Consider the following 25493-nt stretch of genomic DNA (forward strand, 5'->3'; position numbering starts at 1 on the left):
AAGCTGATACTGAATAAGAAAAAAGGAAAGAGAAGCCTTGTTCTACCAGTATAAAGCCTAGGACTCGGGATGGGGAGCAGAGACATACTGGCAGTGTGCACTCCGTTAACCAGACTCCTCTTCTTTGAGGGATATAATTGCTGCTCTTTCTTCTTTTGTCAAGGTTCGAAAAGGATCTTTTCTGACTGGCTGGCTGTATAGTGTGTCTCTTTATGGTTTTAATAAAAGTCTCAATTGAAGCAAAATTGCCTGGAGGAACAAAAGTACTTTTCAATTTAAATTGTGTGGCCATTGGTCTAGCTGGGCTGTGATAAGAGGAAAAATTTTGCTTAACTTGTAACTGTCTCTCGCACTGCAAAATCTTCACAACCAATTTAAATGGATTGAGGTGGTTAATGGGGCAAAATGACAATCCTTCGATTAAGAAGCCTGTGTTCTCCCGTTGTAAGTTGCAAGTCTACCGCTAGCTACTGTACATTTATGTTTTGCTTGTTGGGTATCTGGGTGTTATTGGATGACCTCAAATTGTCTGGTTTGTATTTCCTGCCACCCCCCAGACCTGTGTTGTGATAAGTAGATGTGAGGTATCTGTGGTCGAGTAGCAATGCTTTTAAAGATAATATTTTCTGTATGCAAGAGAAAGCAGGTGGTTTCTTCTTTTAAAAATGGTTACTTCTAGAGCTTTAGAAGTGCATGGACGCACACCGCAGCATTGCCTTGGGTTAACAGAATGCATGTCAATAGGTCTCTGTTCCACATCCTGATTTCTAGCTGCTTTACATGGGTAGGATAAGGCTTCTCTTTCCCTTCTTACATGGTACCAGCATGTGTAATTATTTGGCTACCTATACAAAGGCACAAGGCAAAGATTTTATTGGGTGGCACCATGTAGACCATATCGGATATCACTTTGGTGTTGTGTCTATTGATTTGGATCATATTGTCTTTCAAACTTTGTCACCTTGATAAAGGGGACCTCCATGTCCCCAAAGCATTTTTCTAATATGGGACATCAGTAAAACTTTTGGATGTGACTCTGGTATGCAGACTTCTTCTACTTTGTCACCTTGATAGAGGGCAACTGTACAGAAAAAGGCGCCAAACCAAAAGGGAAGCGACAAAAGTAATTCAAATTCTTCGATGGATTACACAAAAACAGTGAGGTGTAAAATAAGTTTACATCTGATCTAATATTTATCAATTGGATAAAGTCCTTTCAAATTGTAGTCTACTTTTTCAGGCCTGATGAAAGGGGGGGGGGGGGGGAGTGGCCCCTGAAACATGTTGACTCCTTTAAAATTATTTACGAATTATTGGAAGACGACGACCACTCCCCCATTGTCACGGTGGGTGTCGATTATGAATGACACTATGAGAATGGAGGAGATGTTGGCACTGGACAATGACACTTACGCCAAATTTCTTTCTCAATGGTCGATCTGGCTCCGCTTCTCTTCCTCTGACACTTTAATGAACCAAATCTTGAACGCATGAGGACACTGTGGGCTCTTCCTTACCCTACCCCCTCCCCTGCCCATATTCCTTCCCCCTCCCCCTTTCCTCTCCTCCCCTCTTGCTATTTAGCTTTCCCCTATACCGCCTTGCTCCTTTTTACTTTGCTCCTCTCTCTTCTCTCTTTCTTTCTATCTTTTCTATGTTATTGTTTAAATATTGCCTCATGTAGTAACCCATGAGTATTTCTCACTACTGTGGCCTCGTGGATCGGTGAGCAGGCCATCTTCTCTACTCTCCAAGCTTCCCGTCAGGGACCGGCTATGGCCAATAGTCGTTAGCCGGCCTCCCGTAAATGTACTCCTGTTAATGTTCCTGTCTGCATTTGCCTCATGATGGTTACTGTTTATTGTTTTTACTTGAAATGTTTCAATAAAAATATTTTCAACACTAAAATGATTTACGAATATTTCAAATTTGACTTTTTCACCTTTGGTTTGGCACCATTTTCTATAGAGTCAGATTTTATCAAGGTGACAAAGTAGCACTTTTGAGTTGCTTCAAGGCACCCATTAGGCGAGACCTGTTTTTTTTTTTTTTTTTTGTAGAACTGCCTTACAACTTCTTTGAAAATGTTCTTGTGTTTGATGGTTTGAATAAGTATAAAAAATCCCAGACCCCCTAATATATGTCTTTTTGGAGTCCACAAACCACAGGGGGACTTTCTTGTCTCCGAAACGTTGGATGTCTGATACAGGTTCTCAGTAAAACGTTTGGGTGTGTTGACTTCTGCTATCTGTTGGATTTACACTGTACCACTTTTTTGCAATAGACCCATTTTCATGTTTAGTAACACATAGTAAGTGCGGAACAATTTATGCAGAGTGGCAATAAAAACCTTACATGACTTAGCCACTAACTCTTCCCTACTCTATCCAAAACAAAAAAAAAAATCAAGTTTTGCCTTTAAATATACCAGATTGTTACACCTCTAGCTGCTCCCTATAGAGGTATTTAAAATGGGAGAAATCCCAAACATTCTGTTCCATGAATAGGCTTTCAAAGGAAAAAAAAAAATCTACAGTATTTTCAGAAAGAACACATTTATCATTGCAACATAACCCCGAAAGCAACTTTTTATGTGCTGCTCACATTTTTCCCTGCTTGCTGTTCCGTATTTTGACTACTGTATTTCAGTAACAGATGGATAGATTCTTCCATTCATCTTGGGGGGATAATGATGATGACTGACTTATTAATCAAGTTGAGCCTGACTCAAATGGTGTGATAAGTGAAGTGACATGACGTAAACTCACCCCATGGTCACTTCAGACATCCAATCATGGATGGCAAAAAGCTTAACGTATATGTAAAATCTCATAAAGGCTTCACCAAGTTATTGTTCTTACAAAATCATTTTCAATCCTTTAAACTTGTTGATTTTCTTAAATATCCGGTGAGCCTGCCATGAAGGTTCTTCTTCTGGCTCTTCCTTCTGTAAGGTGACAACTTTTTGTTCCCTGTCTCCCATACTCCTGTGTTGTCACCCAGTTACAAAGATTTCTGATGGAGAGTGGCTTGTTTTGAAGACCATATGTGTACTTGTTCTCTACTCTATTGCATTAAATAATTTTGTAAAAATTTTAATAAACAATTACTATTAAAAAAAATGTAAAAACATTTACGTAACCTCCAACATAGTTGGATCCTTAGTAACTGCCTGTAAATATGTCTTAAGATTAAGGCTTAAGATAAGTCTTCTTAATAGCACCTACAGCCATAATTCAAGGTATTTGGGATCCCCGACTCCCCCACTACTCACTGTGTGGATTATATAGAATGTAACCAGTTGATTAGGATGGAGGGAACTTACTGCATGGCTCAAAGATACTCATCAGAAATGTATTGCTGTTTGGAACGCCTGGCCTACCTACATTTTGGTTACCTTCAGACCTACTTTGGATGTAGATGACCGTCCCTTTCTCCTAGCTCATTTACTGCAGATGCGGTGGAGGCTCAGGTAGGGAGTGGGGGTTGCTGGCTCCTCGGACCAAGCCTCACCTACCCTTTCCCTTTCTTCCTATCCTTCCCTGTCACTCCATCTTGACTCCTTAATCCATCTTCCCGTTCTATCCAAACTGTCCCAAGGACCCCTGTTCCCACCTACCTTTACACATTTACGTTCTCAGGGATGGTACCCCTCCTGAACCGCTTATATTTATTGAGCAATAAGCTGTTGTGCTGTTTTTGACTGCTTGCGCCACACGTGTGCTTAGTGGCTTTTTCTGAAGGCCATATTTGTATTTGTTCTCTATCCTTTTACTGTGTTAAATAATTTTGTGAAAATCTAAAACATTTACTATTAAAGATAAATCATACATTAATGTAACCTCCAACATACTTGGATCCTTAGTAACTTCCTGTAAAAATATCTTAAGATTCTTCTTAATAGCACCTACCTAGGGCCCCTATTTTCAAGGGATTGGAGATACCTAGCTCATTGACCACAGATGCAGTCTTGTGTTGAAAATAGGGGTTTGCCGTACCCATGGATGGAGCTGCACCTACCCTTCTCCTTCCTTCGCAACCTTTGCTGTCTCTCCCTCCTGCCCCTTCATCCATGTCTTGGTCTCTGTCTTTTATCCTGACCTCTTTTTTTCCTCGTTCTTTTTCCAATGCAGTCCAAGTACCCAATTCTTTATTTCTACTTACCTTCAATCGTTGATGTTCTCAGGGATGGTACCCCTCCTGAACTGCTTATATCCAAAGATCTATTGCTCTATTTTTGGCTACTTGCACCACATGTCATAGTGGCTTGTTCTGAAGGCCACTTGTTCTCTATCCTTTCATTGTGTTAAATAATTGTGAAAAACTCATTAAACATTTTCTAGTAAAAAAATGATACATTTATGTAACCTCCAACATACATTGAATCCTTAGTAACTTCCCATAAAAATGCCTTAAGATTCTTCTTAATAGCACCTATGGCCCTTATTACCAAGGTATTGGAGATACCCGAATTCCCCACTACTCACTGAGAGGAATATAGAATCTAACCGGTTGATGAAGATGGAGGAACGTGCAGCATTGCTCGAAGATACTTACCAGAAATGTGCTGTGATTTGCACCTGGCCTTGTTACCTACATTTTGGTTACCATCACACCTGCCATGGATGTAGATAACCTCACTTTTTCCTAGCTCAATGACCATAGGTGCAGTCAGGGCAGGACTTAGGGTGGTGGGGGACCCTGGGCTTGAGTCACTTTTGGGCCCTACCTTCTATACATTACCATATTTATCGGCGTATAACACGCGTTGGCGTATAACACGCACCCCAAGTTTAAGAGGGAATTTTATCAGTGTCCAACTGCAGCCTTGCCCATCCATCTGCAGCCTTGTCCAGTGTCATTTGCAGCCTTGAAGTTTAAAAATGGCGCCACCGAGATACAGATTCCTGTGTATCTTGGCGGCTCTCGGGTCCTCTCGCAGTCCCGAGTGGAGCCGAGTGTACTCGGCTCGGCTCACAGTCATGCCCAGTCCCTGTGTTATGTCCATCATGGGGCGGGACTGGGAGTGACTGTGAGCGGAGCCGAGCCGAGTACACTTGGCTATGTATCTTGGCGGGGCCCCCTATTGGGCGGGCCCATGGGCTTGAGCCCAGTCAAGCCCAATGGTAAGTCTGGCCCTGGGTGCAGTGGGGTATTGGGTGGGGAATGGGGGTTGTTGAGCCATTGGATGTAGTACCGCCTGCCCTTCCTCTTTCTTCCCAACCTTTGCTGCCCTCCTCCCTCTAGCTTCCTTCCTAAATGTCTTGGGTCTTTTTCTTCTATCCTGTCCTCTTTTTCCATCTTCTCCCTCACATGTGGCCCCAGGACCCTAGTTATGTGTTTCCCTTCATTGATATTCTCAGGGATGTAACTCCTCCTGAACTTCTTACGTCTAGAGATCTATTGCTCTACTTTTGGCTTCTTGCTCCACAGGTCATATTGGTTTGTTCTGAAGACCATATGTGTACTTGTCCTCTATCCTTTTACTGTGTTAAATCGTTTAAAAAAATAAATAAAATATATATACGATTTGAAAAATGTTATTTTACGTAACCGGTGCTCCCATGATGCACCATGCTCTATGCTACCTGTGCAGTCAGTGACCTAAAGGAGCGGGCAGGGTGGAACATTAAATGTTTTAAGAGACCCTACGCTGTGCTTTAGCTTTATTCCTACTGCACAGAATGCGGGTAAAAAAAAATTTCTTTGAATTACATAATTTTCCCAGTAATGGGTTTGCAGGTTATCTCTTCCTAAAAGCTTAGATGAAGATAAAATATTTTTTCTTTTTTGTCAAATCAGTGCAGGGAGACAGATAATTCCGCAGAGTTCACGCCCTCCGCCGTCACTGCTGTAATCCTTTTCCATTAGAATAAAATAAACCTGGCTTGTCAACAGCGTAGATTGCGCCTCTAAGTACTCTTATTCAGCGACGGCGCGAGCGCTCCTGTAAGCAGCTTTATAGACCATCCATCACTGATCGCCCGGCATAAACAAACACGGTGTGACGTTTTGTCGAGCTGAATCAGAGCAGAACGCCGTCGCCGAGCGGGTCCTCAACACTCCTATAATTGTATTTGCTTTTCATTCTTACAAGTAAAAGTTGGTGTTCGGTCTTTGTTTAGTGAAGAACAAACACTCCTAACAAATTAATTTTCTTTTTTTTTTCTCTCGCGTACACAGATTTTTAAAAGACAAAATGAAGGTGTACCACTGATTTTTTTTTTTTTTATATTACAAAGCAGTTGTTATCGATAATATGGCTGATGTATGTAGCTGCAACATATGCTGTAGCGCAGTACATGGTGAGGATAATCATTTTTATCTGGGCAGATGTGTGACCAGCTGTAAAGATGCACATGTCAATGGCTGGATGGCAAACACAGGTGACTGTGAATGGAAAACTAGCTATAGGGGCTCATTCCCACCAAGTGCGTTGGGCTGCATTGATCAACGCAAGGGTACATAGAAAACAGCAGCAACAACACTTCCTAATAGGGTTGCACTGATATCACTTTTTTAAGACCGAGTACAAGTACCGATACTTTTTTTTTCAAGTACTCACCGATACCGATTCTTTTTTTTAAAGTTCCTTAGTTTCTGTCAGAATATGATGTAAATGAGTATTTTTTTCCCCTTCACTGATGTGTGCTAATGAGGCTGCACTGATGGGGCACTGATAGGCTGCACTGAAGGGCACTGATGGGGGGGCACTGATGAGGAGGCACTAATATGCAGCACTGATGGTTACTGATATGATTAGCTGGCACTGATGAGGCAGCACTGATGGGGTGGCACTGATTAAGCAGCACTGATAGGCAGCAATGATAGGCACTGATGGGCACTGAAATGCAGCACTGATTGGCAATTGCCGGCCTGGTATAATAAATTAAATGAATGATGAGAAGAAAGGAAGAATTTTGCAATGCTACATGCTGCGACGCCCATCTTGGTACACCTTGCACTCGGCCGCAGTAAGCAGCAGCGGACATATTGTTGCACTCAGCCCGAACTATATGGGCTGGGTGTAACAAGATGTCCGCTGCTTGCTTACTGCAGCCGAGTATAAGGTGTACCAGGATGGGCGTCGAGGTGTTCAACCTCTGACGCAGACACGGAACACCACTTCTGTTACAGAATGTGCTGACCCAGGTCACCGATTCTGATGGAACATGCTGCTGTGCCCTACACCCCTGCCAGCTTACCTTCCACTGCTGCCAGCCTGTTGAGGACTCGCTTTCCGCTCCGCACTCTCTGCCCACTGACTTCCAGTTGAGAGCATCGTCGCCTCTTCATTCCCAGGTATTGGATTAGGCATCAGGAGTATTTGTGCGAGTACAAGTACTCGTGCAAATGCTCTGTATTGGTGCGACCCTAGTTCCTAATGACCTAGCCATGTCCCCTGAACTACATTTCCCAAGAGCTTTTTCCCTGCACACCATGGGGTTGATTTACTAAAACTGGAGAGTGAAAAATGTGGTGCAGCTGTGCACTGTACTCAATTGGCTTCTAGCTTCACCGTGTTCCATTAACCACTTGCTGAACGTATAACTTATATGACAGCAAGGTAGCGCTGCTGTGCTGGATAACGTACCCAGTATGTGATCCGATACTTCCGGGTTCAGTGTGCACATGCGTGCCGCTGGCGGCCTGCTCCTGCTGTGATTATACACAGCGAGACCTGATCTGCGGGTATCGCGGACTCAATGTCTTCTGGCACCCACCGATTGTCCAGCACAGAGGCAGAAGGGCAGTCTGCCTATGTAAACAAGTCAGATGGCCGTTTTGTCAGTAGGTAAAGCATTGATCCTGCGTTCCTGCAAAGCAGGGAAGGCGTGGATCCATGTCTTCCCCTAGTAAAAACACCTCCCCCACAGTACACTAAAGAACACAGTTAACCCTTTGATCACCCCTGATGTTAAGCCCTTCACCGACAATGTCTTTAGTTCAGTGACAGTGCATATTTTTTTAGCTCTGATCACAGTATTAGTGTCACTGGTCCCCAAAAAGTGTCAAAAGTGTCAGTTAGTGTCCAACTATCTGATGCAATATCGCAGTCCTACTAAAAGTCACTGATCGCTGCCATTACTACTAAAAATAAAAAAATAAAATCCCATAGTTTGTAGACACTATAACTTTTGCTCAAACCAATCAATATACACTTACTGGGATTTATTTTACCAAAAATATGTAACAGAATACATATTGGACTCAACTGATGAAGAAATTGCTATGTTTTATACCAGAAAGTAAAAAATCGTCGGTAAAAAAACCCAGAGGCGATCAAATACCACCAAAAGAAAGGTCTATATGAGGAAAAAGGGGAACATCAATTTTATTTGGGTACGGTGTTACACGATCGCGCAATTGTCAGTCAAAATAGCGCAGTGCCGTATCGCAAAAAATGGCCTGGTCAGGGGGGGTAAATCTTCTGGAGGGCAAGTGGTTAAGCTTTGACAATAAAAACCTGGAAGCTGATTGCCATCTATACACAGCTGCATCAGATTCTGCACTCTCTAGTTTTAGTAAATCAATCCCTGTGTGTAGGTAGGCTCTCAGGAGTCAAGGCAGCAGAATTGTTTTGCAGGGAAAGAAATCAATGTATGTATGTGGAGACAGGAGGAAGAGGTGAGGTGGGGAGGTGGGGGGTCAGGTTAGGTGGAGTTCTGTAGTTGAGCAGGCAGTGCTGTAACCAGTGGTGGCCTGGACGCATGGACTCCTATGGTGGGGGCAGGAGGGGGTGTATTTTTTGAAGCACCTGATTAGAGCCAGAGGCTCTAATAGGCTTCTAAAAAGGGTGAGCTTGGGGTGCAGAGAGTGCGCCTCTGATCCCACCCAATTGTCCATAGCAAATGAATATTCGCTATTTTCACACCACATTTCCTCCCCACCAATCTGGAAGCAGGTCAGTGAGACCTGTTTCCTGATTGGCCAAAGCATCAGGCGTCCCTATTGGATAAGGAAGTGGGACAGAGTGGAGGACGCTGACTGGAGAGGAGATGCAGAAGGACACCAGGTAAGTGCCAGACCTCTTGCATGGGAATCCATCCATAAGGGTGGGGGGTTGCTGTGTGTGGGGTGTCCCGCAATCCATCTGCCGGTAGGGGGGGGGGGGTTGTGAGTGGGGTGTCCCGTGATCTATCCACAGGTGGGGGGGATGTGAGCAGGGTGTCCTGGGAGGGACACCTGTAGCATTTAATGGGCACACTGGCAGTATATGATGGGCACAGTGGCAGCATTTGAGGGAACAAGTGGCTGCAAATGATGGGCACAAGTGGCTGCAATTGATGGGGACAAATGGCTCCAATTGATGGGCACAGTGAGGCTGCAATTGATGGGCACAGTGAGGCTGCAATTGATGGGCACAGTGAGGCTGCAATTGATGGGCACAATGAGGCTGCAATTGATGGGCATTGAGGCTGCAATTGATGGGGGGGGTTCAGTATTTTTCAGTTTGTTTGCACCCCTCCAAAAATTCGGAGCACCGGCCATCACTGGCTGTAACGGCAGCCCTAACAGGAAGGGAAGGGCACACTGGATTTCTGGCAGATCGATGAGTATTTTTCTGTACTTTTTTCCCCCTAGCATACAGTTACAGGATCCGGTAACACCTTGCAGTGCCCATGCTTTTTTGCACATTCCTGCGTGATGCGTCTAGGGCAGCCCATTAGTTCCATTGGGCTGCCTTATCCGAGAAACACACAAAATAAATCTTTGACGCATTTTAAAAATGATGCCACACCAAAACACATAGTACCATGCGTTTTGGCACTGCTGCTAGTCTGCAAAGGGGCAGTGTGTTTTTGTGTGGAAGCAGGAAAGTGCACAATTTTGTGTGTGTACCCACAACACGCTGGTGTGAACGAAGCAGTGCAAATAAAAAAAACACTAGCTTGCTGGCCATCTCTGGCTTTGTTATTTTCAGGTTGCTAACCCAGCGTTAGCACACACTCAATAAATTCAGGAAAACACAGCGGCTTAGTGGTTAGCACCGGGTTCCTTGGATGAAATACCAGTCAGGACACTATCTGCATGGAATTATGTTCTGGCTGTGCCGGCGTGGGTTTCCTACAGGCACTCCACTTTCCTCCCACACTCCAAAGACATGCTGGTAGATTAACTGGCTCCTGTTTAGATTAGCCCTACTACATAGCTCCCAACCGTCCCCGATTTCAAGGGACTGTCCCCGATTGGGAGCAATGTCCCTCTTTCCTCCTTATTTGTCCCTCATTTTGGTCTGATGTATATAAAATGCACTTTTTATCTTTAAAGTGTTTTCCAGTGCTAAACTTTTATATCCAATTTCTAAATTGCTGCATATGTAAATCCCAAAGACCAGTATAAAGGAATAGTAGTGTTAAAAACAGCACTTGTGAGTTTAACCAATCTTGTTTTTTTTGTACAATTCTCCTTTAAGGGGGCGTGGCAAGGGGTTTGTCCTATGCCTGCATACTTTTGCCGGTAGGTGTCCCTCATTCCCATCTCAAAAAGTTGGGAGGTATGCTAGTATGATGTTCTACTAAGCATGCCCAAGATGGATACCTCTCAATTTGATGAGCACTTTGAGTCGCCTCCATTTGCAACAATCTTAATTGTTATGTTCTCTTTTGATAAAATAAAAAATGTATGGATAAAGAAAAAAAGAAAACCTCAATAGAAATGGAAATGAATTAATTAAAAGAATAAAAACTTTTGATCTCAATGCTTATTTCAGGTCAACGTCTCAAAGCGTTGAACACAGAGGCAGCCAAGAAATAAGCATTGTGCAAAAGGAGCGATCTCCAAGGGCGTTTTTTATTCTGAACAAAAGTGGAGTTATGCTTTAAGAGAAAAATGTATATTCTATATTTATATAAAATATATATATTGTATATTTCTCTTAAAGCGTAACTCCACTTTTGTTGAGGAAAAAAACATTCCCCTCTGGGTGATCTATGTACATGTATGTTGCAGGGATTATAACAACCTTTGTTGTAGATTCCTACCTTTTGTTATTCTGAAGAAATCACTGTTTGTTCCTCTGTGCTAAGTGGGTCTAATGGGAGTGGTTTCATAATTATCTATCAGGTGTGCACCTACTGGCCTTTGGAATTTACCACTCCAGCAATTTAGAAATTGGATGAAAAGTTTAGCACTGGAAAACACTTTAAAGATAAAAAGTGCATTTTATATACATCAGACCAAAATGAGGGATAAATAAGTAGGAAAGAGGGACATTGCTACAAATCAGGGACAGGTCCTTGAAATCGGGGACAGTTGGGAGCAATCTGCTGGGCCTGCATCCCTTTAGACGTGTTCCTATTAAAAAGTATCTGTCAGGGCTGGGCTCAGCCCTTCCTTCTCTGAGCTGGCAGCTCAGCTGTCGGCTAATTGCCAGCTCCTATCTCTCCACAGTTACTCAGCTGTTGAGGATATCCTGCTCGTCAGTCCTGCCACTTAAGCCGTCTAGTCCAGAGGAGCTCTGCTTTTGCCTTGGTCAACATCACAGAGTCGACTGCGATCCTATTCAAGACTTGCTTTGCTGACATCCCTTTTGGCTCCAGATCCTGCTTGCTGTTCCTCTACATTGACCCCTGACTTCTGGCTTGTCTGACTATCCGTTCCGGTTACTGAACTTTGGCTATGTTATGACTACGTTTGTCCTTTTTACTTTTATTATTAAACAAGTGTGATTTAACTGTACTTCTGTCTCGGGCCGATTTCATGGTTTCTGACAGTATCTCACCAAAAAATCCCTTTTTGTTGCAGGGGATGCCTGAAATCCGATTTGTATCTTAGTGTAGGCTTCTGGGAAAATTGGTGAGCCAATCACACAAGCAGGAAAATATGTTTCTGGGGGGTGGTCAGTAGACATTCTGTGTACAGAACACCTCCATGTAGCCATATTGCATTTACAGAAAATGACAGCGGCTGCAGATTGAAAATGAAAGGTCATTCTTAATAAAATTCAATCACAATATGACTTGTGTTGCAATTGTGTACACTATATTTTTTCTTTAGCTTCTATTTTTCCCCCCCATGAAAGTGGAGTTACCCTTTAAGGCCAGTTCACACCGGATTGCTGTGCGTTGCCATTCAGTCTGGTTTTGACAGCCTGTTCATTTGAATAGGTTGCAAAATGCACCGGACCGCTGAATAATAACAAAAACAGTGCAAGCAGCAAGCATTACTTTTTCAGATTGCACTGCACCAAACTGCATTGTACTGCAATACCATGCGATCTGGAAGCTGCAAAAGCACTATGTTTGGTCGATGCAATGGGGGTGTCATTAACAATTCATCGGCACCCACATGCATCTCGCAAGGATAGCGCGTTCACCTGCGGTGTGAGAAACGCACATGAGACAGGTCCTTTCCACACCAGGTTTTGACGTGCACAGCAATCCGTACGGGTTTAGTTTAAACACGCTCGTGATCAAAACAAGAGCAATTAAAGACCTGCTAGACCAGATTTCACATCATAGCTCCACGTGACTCGTCATGGTCATAAGATACCATGCAATCCTATTTACAATGCTGAGGATAAAGGATAAGTGTCTGTGATGCCCATGGCAACAAATCAAATGGGAATTTATTTGGACTGGTTGCTATAAAAAACAATTCTGATTTTTTTTTTTTATGTAATCAGTAAGCTTTTAAAGCAGAACCCCGGACATAAACTTTCATTTAAATATATTCCTTAATAGCCTCAAAGGATGGAAATCCACTTGTGTGTGCCAAACGCCTTTAAAAAAACACAGCTGTTGCCTTGTAAAAATAGTAGTGACCACTGTGTTGTACATAGACTGTGCAGACTGCAAAGCTGTGGGAGTGGCCCAGCAGGCTCCACCCACTACATACTGCCTGCAGGAAACTACAGGAGTGGGCGGAGACGAGACCAGTCACCCTGCACAAGGAGAGAGAGCAGCAGTGAGTGGTCTTTAATACAGGGAAAAAAGCTTCACTCTGTATTACTGCACAGATCTTGAAGAAATCAATAAAGCACACCAAGATTCAAGGAAGAACGGAATAGGTCAGCAGCACTTACAGTACATAGTTATCAACATTGTGGTTATGATCTTGGGACACTGTTAACCCTGCCCGCGATTTGCATTTCACTTGCCCATATCATGCTCACTTTACGGTAGGGCTGGAGAATCCCAGAAGTCGAGTAGCCAAAGCCCCTTAAAATTCATACCTGGTGCCTAACTTTTGAAGTTTTCTCAAGTGGTTGTCAATAGCGCCAAAAGAAAAAAATATCCTGTTGGCATCTGGATTGGAGAGATTGGCTCCTAAATTCTATAGTAATTTAACATGGCTAAGTTCCTTGGGGACCATCTGGTCCTGGTGATTTGTCCGCCCCTGCTTTATGTCTTGGTTCCACCCAGATCACACCTCTAAATATGTGAGGATTGCCCATCATGCTGACTTTGTGGGTTGCCTCAAAATATGTAAAGACCAACTATTATGTCCCCTTAATGGGTTGGCCCCTGCACAGACTACTTTAAATATGTGGGGACTACACATCACAACCACTTTACAGGTTGATCTCACCCAGACACCATCTCTAAATATGTGGGGATTGTCCATCATGCAGACTTTATGAATTGCCTCTAAATATGTAGGTACCACCCATCATGCCCACTATATGGGTTGGCCCCTGCACAGACATCACCTCTAAATATTTGGGGACCACCCATCACAATGACTTTACAGGTTGGTCCCACTCAGACCCTGCCTTTAAATGTGTGGGAATTGTCCATAATGCCGACTTTATGAATTGCCTTTAAATATGTAGGGACCACCCATCACACCCACTACGTGGAATGGCCCATGCACAGACATCACCTCTAAATATGTGGGGATTGCCCCTGATGCAAACTTAATGGCTTCTTCCCACCAAGACTTTGCCTTGATATATGTAGAAAACCATCCTTCTTGCCCATTTTTATGAGTTGATCCCTACACAGACACCACCTCTAAATATCTGGGGACCATCCATCAGAAAAACTTTATAGGTTGGTCCCACCCAGACCCTGCCTTTAAATGTACAAGGACTGCCCAGCATGCCAACTTTATGGGTTGCCTCTAAATATGAAGGGACCACCCATCATGCCCACTATATGGGTTGGCCCCTGCACAAGCACCACCCGTAAATATGTGAGGATTGCTCATCATACCTACTTTACTGCTTCTTCCCACCTTGATGTTTCCCCAAAATATGTAAGAAACCACCCATCAAGCCCACTTCATTAGTTGGCCCCTGTACCACCTATAAATATGCGGGGACTGCCCATCACCACTACTTTAAGGGTTAGTCCCAACCAGACCTCACCTCTAAATATTCAGGGACTACCCATTTGCACTCTCACTCCCTGCATTGAATCCCCTTTTGAGTTACTGTGCATGTGCAGTAACTCAAATAAGGTTGATCCTGTGATCCTGGGATACGGCCCAGGACACATCATAGGCAGGACAGAAGCATCCAGATACGAGGCCTTCCCCAAGTTGTTTTTTTTTACAGTAAGGCTGGAGAAATCCTAGGAGCCGGGTAGCTGTAATATTACAGCTGGTGCCTAACTTTCGAGGTTTTCTGAAGTTGTTGTCACATTGTAACGCTGGCTCCAAAAGAGTCCCGCAGGGACCTGGATTGGACCGATTGGCTTCTGCATTCCATATTCATTTAACATGGCTAAGCTCCTTGAGAACTCTTGTGTGTAAGCCATCTGGTGCTGGTGATTTGTCCAACCCTATTTGATGGGTTGGTCCCTCCCAGACCCCATCTCTAAATATGCAAGGACCACCCACTTGCACCCTCAATCCCCACAATGAATCCCCTTTTGCATTACTGTGCATGTGCATTTACTCAAATAAGGTTGATGTTATCTCGGAACACAGCCCAGGGCAAAGCATAGGCAGGCCAGAGGGACCAAGATGGGGAACCTTGCTGGCAAATCTGGGAGAGTTGGCATGTACTGTATGCACCTAGATGCAACCAGTATTGAAATGGTGAAAAACTAAACGAAATGTTATCTAGTTGGGGTGTAGATCTATTGTAGTGGCGATGTCATGTGACACCAAGCGAGGTTCTGTCAGTTTTGTGTCAGCTGCATATCACGAGTTATCTGATCTTGAGTACATACAACAAAACAAGCTGCATAACAAGCAGCTCCACGCTGACTTCGTTTATAAGCGGGTCTGTTACATCCTGGCACAGAAACAGGTTAATGCTTCACTCAGTTACCGTCCTGCAGCTCTAAATCTTTGGCTGAGAAGCCCAAATCCTAACGCGAGACAAGCGAAGCGTAACACTTATCGGCAGCCTGCTGACACACCTGACGCGGCCATTATACGACATCTGACAATGCGGCTTAATAACGGCGGCATAATGACTGACTGAATGAACAACACAGTCTCCCGGTATGTGTACGCAGCAGACTCCTCGCAAAACCTATTAATAGAGACCGAAGCCAGGTCTATGTACTGCCCATAGCAGCCAAGTTCAGGTTGTTTTTTTGCCTATGTAGCTTGGAAAAAATAAACTTGCCCAGTTGGTTGCTTAGGAGAGCAACCGAGGAGGAAGCTGCTGTTAGTGTTCCTAAAGGCCACCTTACATGGCTCGGTTTTTTTCTCATTCGGCCTGCAAGAGAACTTCAATAAATTGGGCCATCCACTGCTAACAGCGGGGAGAATTGCATCTTCACTGCAAGCTATTGTAGTCAACAGCTACCGCATCCTCTGCTACCTGAATACCTGAACAGTGCTTCTGATAGGATGCAGACACTGCTGAACCACTCATTTTCTGCCTAACTCATTCGATTTTTTAATTGAATTTTGTCAAGCCAGGTGCTGCTTTCAGCGCCACCAACTGCTCGAATTTCAAACATTGGGTAGGGTTGCCCCCTGTCCAGGATTCACCCGGACAGTTCTGGTTTGGAATCATGCGCCCGGGTTTCAGACTGCCTGAAACCCGGACACATTAGTTAGACTGGACTATGGCTTCCCAGCAGGGTTGCTGGCTGCAGTTCTCTAAGCTGAAAGTGTCTGTTACACCCTTTCACACTTCTCAAAGACAGCACTAACCCCCCCCCCCCCCCCGAAACACACACAGACGGGAGAGGAGAGAGGGCTCGATCAGCACCTCTTCCCCCCCACCCCTACCCCTCTGGGTCTGCCCACACTCCAATCCCCAGAGCTGTGCCTCAGAAAAGGAAAGTTGGGGCCAGAAAAATTTGAATTCAGCAGCCTCAGATACATCTGGATGAGAGATTCTGACTGCCAAGGGGTGAGTGAGCTCACCATCCATCCCTGTCTGTGACTGAAGTCTCCCCCCTTCTCTCTCCTGCCTCTGAGTGAGTACAGTAAGGTAAATCAGGGTTCTCAGAGCACCCCCTTACATCAGATTTCCCCTTTAAACCAGAGGCCACAGTGTTGCCCCTTACATTAGAGCCCTCTCCGTACATCAGAGTTCTCAGTGTTCCCCCTTACATCGGGGTTCCCAGAGCATCCCTTATGTTAGAGTCCCCAGAGTTCTCCCTTACATCAGAGTCTGCAGAGTCCCCCCTTACAGTGAAAGGGAACTCAGCGAGTTCAGATGTTAAAAGGGGAACTCTGTGGGCTCTGATGTAAAGGGGGACTCTTGTTATTAACTTCATATGATTAGAATTTAATAGCAAAATATATGTATAGTTTTTACTATAAAAAAAAAATTGGTGTGCTCCGCTAAAGTGTTCGGATTTGACTTGAACAAAAGGTGGCAACCCTACCATAGGAACCCTAAGGGCCAGTATTGACATGCTTTGGTGCAAGTCTATGGGAATGCAAAACCTGCTTGAAACAGGTGAAATGCAGGTCAGGAGGTCAACTGCAGATCAAGTGTACCTGTCGATGAATTGTGAAGGATCTCAGAAGCATCTCAAACCAATGTCATTTTGACACCATTGACACAAGATCAAAGCCTTTCAACCCATACCCTAAGAGTGGTCATACATATTGCAATCTGGATGTAAAATTCCATTTAGAGCTACAAATAACGATTGGGGCAATAGCCTGCCTGCTTGGATACAAATTGCATGGTATGCTATTACATTACATGGTTTGGGTAAATATAAAGGTGATCGTTTTGGGTAAGGCCAGCTTTACCATTGCAGTCTCCGTTAGAATAAGCAAAACTTGCCAGTCCTTGTGTGGTGGATGCATTAGTTTTCTTTTCTTTCCTTTATTTCACCTGGTAATCCTGCCAGTAACACACCTCCCATCCTAGGGTGAAAACACACCAACTCACCACACTATCTATGGAGGAAGCCATGGTTGTCACCGACCCTTGTCAACTCCATTACATAGGAAGGCATTCTTTTACAGTACAGTTCACACAAGATACGGTAGCTGGAAAGTCTGGTGTTTGATATATTAGTGTATAGGAAGTTACAAGGCTTCTGGAATTCTGCAAAGTATTTTCTCTACTTGCTGAAAATATTCTTAGCCTGAAATAAAGAAAACAAATCCCCCTGCCATATCTAAGGACTGGTATGTGTAGGTGGCCATCTTGGTAGAGGTAGGGCTTTGCTTAGAGCAGCAATGTAGAAACATAAGCAAATTTTACTCCATAACTCCTAAGATAAGCAGTCGGAGGCAGCAGTGCCTTAGCTCTCACACTGCAGATATAAATCCATGAGGATCTAGGTACTTGAGTGCTTAGACCCACTCACATACTGTACATAACATTTCTAAATGTTCCCTATAGTATACCCCTTTTTTTTTACTTTCTGAGCTGGGGTCCACCTCAGTCTATGATGTTACTATCACTGATCTACTTCTACTTCTGACAATGCTAACAGCTCAGCTGTCATGTTGATCCTGTTCGGTGCTGCAGATCAGGAAGGTCACAGAAAAGTTCTCATCTGTATATATTCTGTATTTGCGACTTAAGATTTAAAAACAGGAGACTTGGCTTGACAAGCAGCCAACTAGCTTCTTCAAAAAGGTAATGGGGCAGGTTTTCTTAAAGGAGGAAGTTTGGTTGAGTGTTTTGGGTTCCCTTTAAGTTTCAGAGTTGTGTCAAGTTGAGGATGCTTGCAGCATAACTATTCAAAGAAATACAACATCTGCACCTATTAGTCATACTTACTGTGCTGTATTTTTGGAAAGTGTAATTTTGCATATCCGATTGAGAGTCTGAGAGACATTCCAATGCCACAGCATCCCCCTCCAGCACTGCAGACGTGGGTCCCGAGATATACAATTCAGCAATAACTGCAAGAGATAGACAGACATTGTTCATCTTCTACGTACTCATTAGCATCATACAACATCCTCCATCACCAACCCCCCAGTGTCTGCAAGGTCACCCTACATCATCCATCACTAATCCCACAAGTGTCTGCAGCATCATTCTATATCCTCCATCACCAACCCCACCAGTGTCCTCAACATCATCCTACATCCTCCATCACCAACCCCACCAGTGTCCTCAACATCATCCTACATCCTCCATCACCAACCCCATCAGTGTCCTCAACATCATCCTACATCCTCCATCACCAACCCCACCAGTGTCCTCAACATCATCCTACATCATCAACCCCACCAGTGTCTAAAATGTCATCCTACATCATCAACCCCACCAGTGTCTAAAATGTCATCCTACATCATCAATCCCACCAGTGTCTAAAATGTCATCCTACATCATCAACCCCACCAGTGTCTAAAATGTCATCCTACATCATCAACCCCACCAGTGTCTAAAATGACATCCTACATCATCAACCCCACCAGTGTCTACAATGTCATCCTACATCATCAACCCCACCAGTGTCTACAATGTCATCCTCCATCACCAAACCTCATCAGTGTCTGCAATGTCATCCTACAAACTTCCTCCATCGCCAATCCCACCAGTGTCTGAAAGTCATCCTACATCCTCCATCACCAACCCTATCAGTGTCTGCAACATCATCCTACATCCTCCATCACAAACCCCCACCAGTGTCTACAATGTCATCCTACATCCTCCATCACCAAACCTCACCAGTGTCTGCAATGTCATCCAACAAAGTTCCCCCATCACCAACCCCACGAGTGTCCTCAACATCATCCTACATCCTCCATCACCAACCCCATCAGTGTCTACAACATTATCCTACATCCTTCATCACCAGCCCCACCAGTGTCTGCAACATTATTCTATATCCTCCATCACCAACCCCACCAGTGTCCTCAACATCATCCTACATCCTCCATTACCAACCCCATCAGTGTCTACATCATTATCCTACATCCTACATCATCAACCCCACCAGTGTCTAAAATGTCATCCTACATCATCAACCCCACCAGTGTCTAAAATGTCATCCTACATCATCAATCCCACCAGTGTCTAAAATGTCATCCTACATCATCAACCCCACCAGTGTCTAAAATGTCATCCTACATCATCAACCCCACCAGTGTCTAAAATGTCATCCTACATCATCAACCCCACCAGTGTCTACAATGTCATCCTCCATCACCAAACCTCATCAGTGTCTGCAATGTCATCCTACAAACTTCTTTTCCATCGCCAATCCCACCAGTGTCTGAAAGTCATCCTACATCCTCCATCACCAACCCTATCAGTGTCTGCAACATCATCCTACATCCTCCATCACAAACCCCCACCAGTGTCTACAGTGTCATCCTACATCCTCCATCACCAAACCTCACCAGTGTCTGCAATGTCATCCTACAAAGTTCCTCCATCACCAATCCCACCAGTGTCTGAAAGTCATCCTACATCCTCCATCACCAACCCTATCAGTGTCTGCAACATCATCCTACATCCTCCATCACAAACCCCCACCAGTGTCTACAGTGTCATCCTACATCCTCCATCACCAAACCTCACCAGTGTCTGCAATGTCATCCTACAAAGTTCCTCCATCACCAATCCCACCAGTGTCTGAAAGTCATCCTACATCCTCCATCGCCAACCCCATCAGTGTCTGCAACATCATCCTACATCCTCCATCATAAACCCCCACCAGTGTCTACAATGTCATCCTACATACTCCATCACCAACCCCTCCAGCGTACATTAAGATGAAAAAGTGGAGCTTACTAAAATGGATAAGGTCACATTTTGTAGAAAAGTCTGAGCAGATTAAGTCCCCTAGTTTTATTCTACAATATAGCGAATTAACGGGTATGTACACTCTGACGATTAACTTATCTTATTTGGTCCATGTGGTCTGTTAAAGCTGAACTCTAGCCCTCCCCAAATTTTGTACAGTCTCCTCTCCTGTACTGGACATTAAAAGCTGCATCAAGTCAGACAGAGCCTGGCTGGAGGACATACGGCATTATCTAGGCCTGTCCTCCCCAGCTTGACTGTTGCTGGCCCACCACCACATTTATTCATTGGATTTCAGCTCTTTCAGTCACGGAGGCTCAGCAGGCTCAGGTTGGAGTTACCTAGGGTGGTCTGCATGCAAAGTCAGCCTGCCTAGGAACTCCCGCTCATTTTGAAATTTGCATATGTCCTCCCAAGAGCCAACCCACTGCTTGCATCAGGAGGAGGGAGGCAAGGTCCTGTGCTGTTTTCAGGAAGCTATGTAAAGCACCCTGCCGGCCCCTCCTATCAGCAATGATCTGTAATGCATTTCCCAAAGAAGGCCCAGTGGTGATATCACTGGGACTATAAAAAAATTATACTTCAGTTTTCTATCTAGACCATTAAAAAAACATTTTGTTACATTTGTTTTAGATGTTCAAAAAATACATGTTGATCCCGCCAGATAGCATTCCGCGTTCTCTGCCTGTGCTAACCATTATCAATTACATTGTTTTCAGCTATCTCTGAGGACTACAGAACAACACCTGTTTATGTTATGGGCAGAAATGGGGAAAGGTTCAGTAGTCCTGTCTACTTTTTGATACAGTAAGGAGAGTGAGCATAGTCACCATGGGCCTAGGCATGTGTTAAAGGTGCGATCATAAGGTGAAAATAAAATGGAATAAAGCCCGAAAAAAGAAAAATAACGCAGCCACCACATCAAAGGTCTGGTAAGCTTTTTATTTGGTGTGGGGGGGGGGTCTTTTGCCAATAGGACAGGAAAGGAAAGGATATCTCCTCAATAGGGTTGCCACCTGTCCAGGATTCACCCGGACAGTTCGGGTTTGGAATCATGCGTCCAGGTTTCAGACTGCCTGAAACCCGGACACATTATTTAGACTGGAAAATGGTTTCCCAGCAGGGTTTCTGGCTGCAGTTTTCACTGCTGAGAGTGTCTGTTACACTGTCTTTCACACTGCCCAAAGCCACCACTAACAAACCATACCCTCCACCCCCCCACCAACACATACAGACGGGAGAAGAGAGAGGGCTTGAGCTGCACCTCTTCCCCCCCCCCCCCCCCCCCCAATCCCTACCCCTCTGTGTCTGCCCACACTCCAATCCCCGGCGCTGTGCCTCAGAAAAGGAAAGTTGAGGCTGGAAATTTGAAGTCCAGCAGCCTCAGATCCATCTGAATGAGAGGTGCAGACTGCCAAGGGGTGAGTGAGCTCACCATCCATCCCTGTCTCTGAATGAAGTCTCCCCCCTTTCCTCTCCTTCCTCAGAGAGAGTACACTAAGTCAAATCAGGGTTCTCAGAGGACCCCTTACATCAGAGTTACCGTTTACACCAGTGTTTCCCCTTACAGCAGAGTCCTCTCTGTACATCAGAGTACTCAGTGTTCCCCCATAAATCAGGGTTCACAGAGCATCCCTTATGTCATTTATATATATACCTACTTTTAGTCATTTATATATATATACCTATATTTTATATATACCTACTACTGTCGAATGCCATATCGCATTTATTGCTGCTGCCTATTTTGTTAGTTTGTTAATTTTACACTATTTTTCCTAGCGCGGTTTACATTTTTCCTACCTTATGTCAGAGTCCCCAGAGTTCAGAGGTAAAAGGGGAACTCTGTGGACTCTGATGTAAAAGAGGACTTTTGTTATTAACTTATATACATATGATTAGAAATGTTATTTAGTAGCAAAATATATGTATAGCTTATACTATAAAAAATAAATTTCTGTGCGCCACAAAACTGTTCGGGTTTGACTTGAAGAAAAGGTGGCAACCCTACTCCTCAAGAGGGAACATATTAGTAATAAGAGAGACAAGGATTCTAACCCTTCTATACTCCACCCTAAATAACATGACGTCTACCAATAGACTGACCCAAAGTGACTGACAGTTAACGTTCAACTCCATGCAGATATAATGACAATGAAATATACACTAGTTATTTATTAAATAACATAAATCATTACATTTGTTTTAACCTAGAACAAGAACAAGAACCTGATTGTGCAGGGATACCTGCCTCCTGCAGTGTTTTGAACTACTATGTCTATAGGAGACTGAAGAGCAGAGGGATGACCACATAAGTGTGCTGCTATTCCTTTGGAGCTTGGTTACATTCTGAGGTGGGCCCTAGACAGGGCTGTTTTGCCTATCTGTACAGTAGTTTGCATGGAGGCCTAGAACCAAGCGTTTTACCCAACAGGAACCCCTGAAATATTTTTCACGTCTAGGAGAATCCTTGTTAAAAACAAATCATTGGTGATCAGTGGATAGAATGTCACCTTTACTAACAGCTAAATAGATCATTGGTGCCATGTCTCTGGCTCTACCAAACAGCGTTGGCACTGGAACAATGTAGGCATTATAATGGGAGGTGAATGATCCACATCTCAAGAAACGCCTCTTGAAGAAAAACAATTCATTGGTGGCCAGTGGATAGAATGTCCCTTACAAAGGAAGTCATTGGGGGAGAATGTCCCTTGCTTTGGTGGCCATGGAAAATAATGCCCCTTACAAACAGCCAAAAAGATAACTGGTGTCATGCCGCTGGCTAGGCAAGTAGCACTGGAGCCAGAATTTTCTGGTACCATCAGATGGGAGGTCAATGATCCACAGCTTAATGAAGCTCTAGTAACCTCTGGAGGAAAAACAATTAATTGGTGGCCAGTGGATAGAATGCACCCTTACAAATAGATAAAAAAAAAAAATCATGGGGTTCATGCCTCTGGCCCTACCAAATGGTGTTGTCCCTGGAATGATGAAGTCATCATCAGATTGGGGTCAACTACCCACAGCTCAAGGAACCTCTAGCTACCTCTAAACAGAAGCCTGGTTGAGAATGACTGGTCTAAGGCCCCCTGTACACAGGTCCATTTAGTTGCCGTAAGTCTACTGAGCTGGCCAGAACCACCTCTGGAGGGAGTCTATTCCAAATTTTCACAGCTCTTACTGTGAAGAAATCTTTCCGTATTTGGAGATGAAATCTCTTTTCCTCTAGGCGTAAAGAGTGCCCCCTTGTCCATCCTCAACTCTATCCAAAAAAAACAAAAAAAAAAAAACTATGGCTTGGGTTTAGATATATTTTAATTTGCAGCTGGGCTGTGCCTTCTAGCCAGCAGTAAAACTGTGCCCGTTAGCCAGCAGGAATATACGGTACATCAGGGAAAAGAAAACCTCAAAACGGTGCACCCTGGCTATTAGGCTTGTTATAAATAAACTACAATTTCAAAAGAAAGTCTCTTGAAACCACCAAAATCCCCTCAAAACTGACCCGTGTTGCCTATGTAAGAAGATACTTATTGAATGCAGAAGAACAGCTGTGAGAAAAAGACATTATCTCCAAGCAATATAACACCAGGGTTCCAATGAACTCTGGAGTTTCTCCAGAGTTTCTTGGGGGTTCTTTGAGCTAAGGCTGATTGATATCCCATCTGATGGTGCCTACATCGTTACAAAGCCAATGTCACTTAGCAGAGCCAGTGGCATGACAATGATGATCTTTTTTAGTGTAAGTGTGCGTTGGTGGGGGGTATATAAGGTACATTGCGAGTAATGTAAGGGAAATTCTTCACGCTGACCACCAATGTAAGGGGTATTTTTCCCAATGACCTTAAATGAGGGGAACATTCCTCCTACTGTCCATCAATGTAAAACGTATTCTTCCCCCTGGACCACCAACGTAAGGGGCATTTTTCCCCATTGACCATCAACCTTTGGTGGTCAATGGGAAGAATGTCCCTTACGTTGGTGACCAACATAAGGGACATTCTTCCCATAGACCACCAACATAAGGGGCATTCTTCCCATAGACCACCAACATAAGGGGCATTCTTCCCATAGACCACCAACATAAGGGGCATTCTTCCCATTGCCCACCAATGTAGGAGACGTTTTTTACACTGTTCTTCTTCCAACTGTAACTGTCTCCCCCGGGAGCAGAAATATATTCACAATTTATGTTGGATGTCTTAAAAGCATCCATGTGCATGAGGCCTTCTGACCTTTAGCTGCATCATTTTATGTGAGATCTTGATGCCAGCAACATCCCGCATAGATATCAGTAAATGAATTATGGCCATGTGCGTGAAGCCCTACACCTCGGTGAATCAATACCCATGAAATGCTACAATAAGGTACAAGGATGTCCGCAGAATACTTTCACACATTTTGTGTCAAGAAACCCCTTCATCAAAAGAAAGTCCCTCGAAAAAAGCAGTTTTACGCTAGTTACTAATACACGGAAGCCCCCTTTAAGAAGTCATCATTGTGTGCCAAGATAATTCTGGGATGTGACATCAATCGGGAGGAATGTCCTTTTATTTACAATAGATCTGTAGCAGGAGATGGACTCGGAGCTCCTTTATCCTCTTACTAATAACTCCCAGCTAGTAAACCTGTCTTTTATATCCCCCAGTCCTCATGAAAGGTGCGGCAGAGACTCTCGTCGCAAGGCAGCCGATCCAGACAATATCGCTCACAGTGTGATCCTGTAATGTTCACCGTGACTTACACGCCTGATAATTGTAGCGTCCCCAGAGGGGGGCCCCAATCCCGGCAGGATCTTAGACACCTTTATAGATCAAGTGACAAGGCTTCACAGATGAAATTAAAACCGAACAGAACAAATCTTGTCTTTGCTTTGTATGGGATTAGCTCTCATCCGTCTTAAAGGAAATGTACGACTGAAGGGCAGAAAGCTCGTTCAGAAAAAAATATCTAGATATTGTTCAAACGTCCATGAATGCTCTGAAAGGCATGCTTCATTTTACGAGTTGACTCATTTTGAACTCTGTGGGCCTTAGGTATGAAAGCGACTGTAAAAGGAGCTGCCGGTGTTTTCAACCAATTCTACTTTTAAAGGGTCAGTCCATCTGACAGTGACATTTTCCATTTAGGTGTAATTTGTTGGCTGTGTTGTCCCGTGGATTCTTATAGGTCTGGGATGCTCCCTGCCATCATTTTTCACTCTGTTTGGGCTTGCTTACACTTGCGTTTGCCCCTTTTAAGAGCGGTGGATCATTTTTCAGAGGGTGTTTGACAGGTGGTGGGGAGGTGATATGTTTCCTCCTCACCTCATAAAAGCCTGCACCACAACTGCTTTCACTGCACATGGTTGCAGGACAGGCCAATTCACTTGATGCCACCAATGTAAGGAGCATTCTTCCCACCAACCTCT

At 44.1% G+C, this 25493-nt stretch overlaps 1 protein-coding gene across 2 annotated transcripts in view; it reads right to left on the bottom strand.

Moving 5' to 3' along the window:
• The window catches only part of LOC143933701 (basal cell adhesion molecule-like), a 97100-nt gene that overhangs the window by 62285 nt on the left and 9322 nt on the right, over positions 1-25493 (bottom strand). For both annotated transcript variants that reach the window (XM_077456690.1, XM_077456689.1), the window contains exon 2: positions 18107-18231. In XM_077456690.1, coding sequence (XP_077312816.1) covers positions 18107-18231 — 125 coding nt within the window. The remainder of the gene's footprint in view (positions 1-18106; positions 18232-25493) is intronic.

Source organism: Lithobates pipiens, unplaced genomic scaffold (assembly GCF_037356315.1).
Source record: "Lithobates pipiens isolate NorthernLeopardFrog02 unplaced genomic scaffold, aLitPip1_a1.2 Scaffold_27, whole genome shotgun sequence".
Lineage (NCBI taxonomy): Eukaryota > Metazoa > Chordata > Amphibia > Anura > Ranidae > Lithobates > Lithobates pipiens.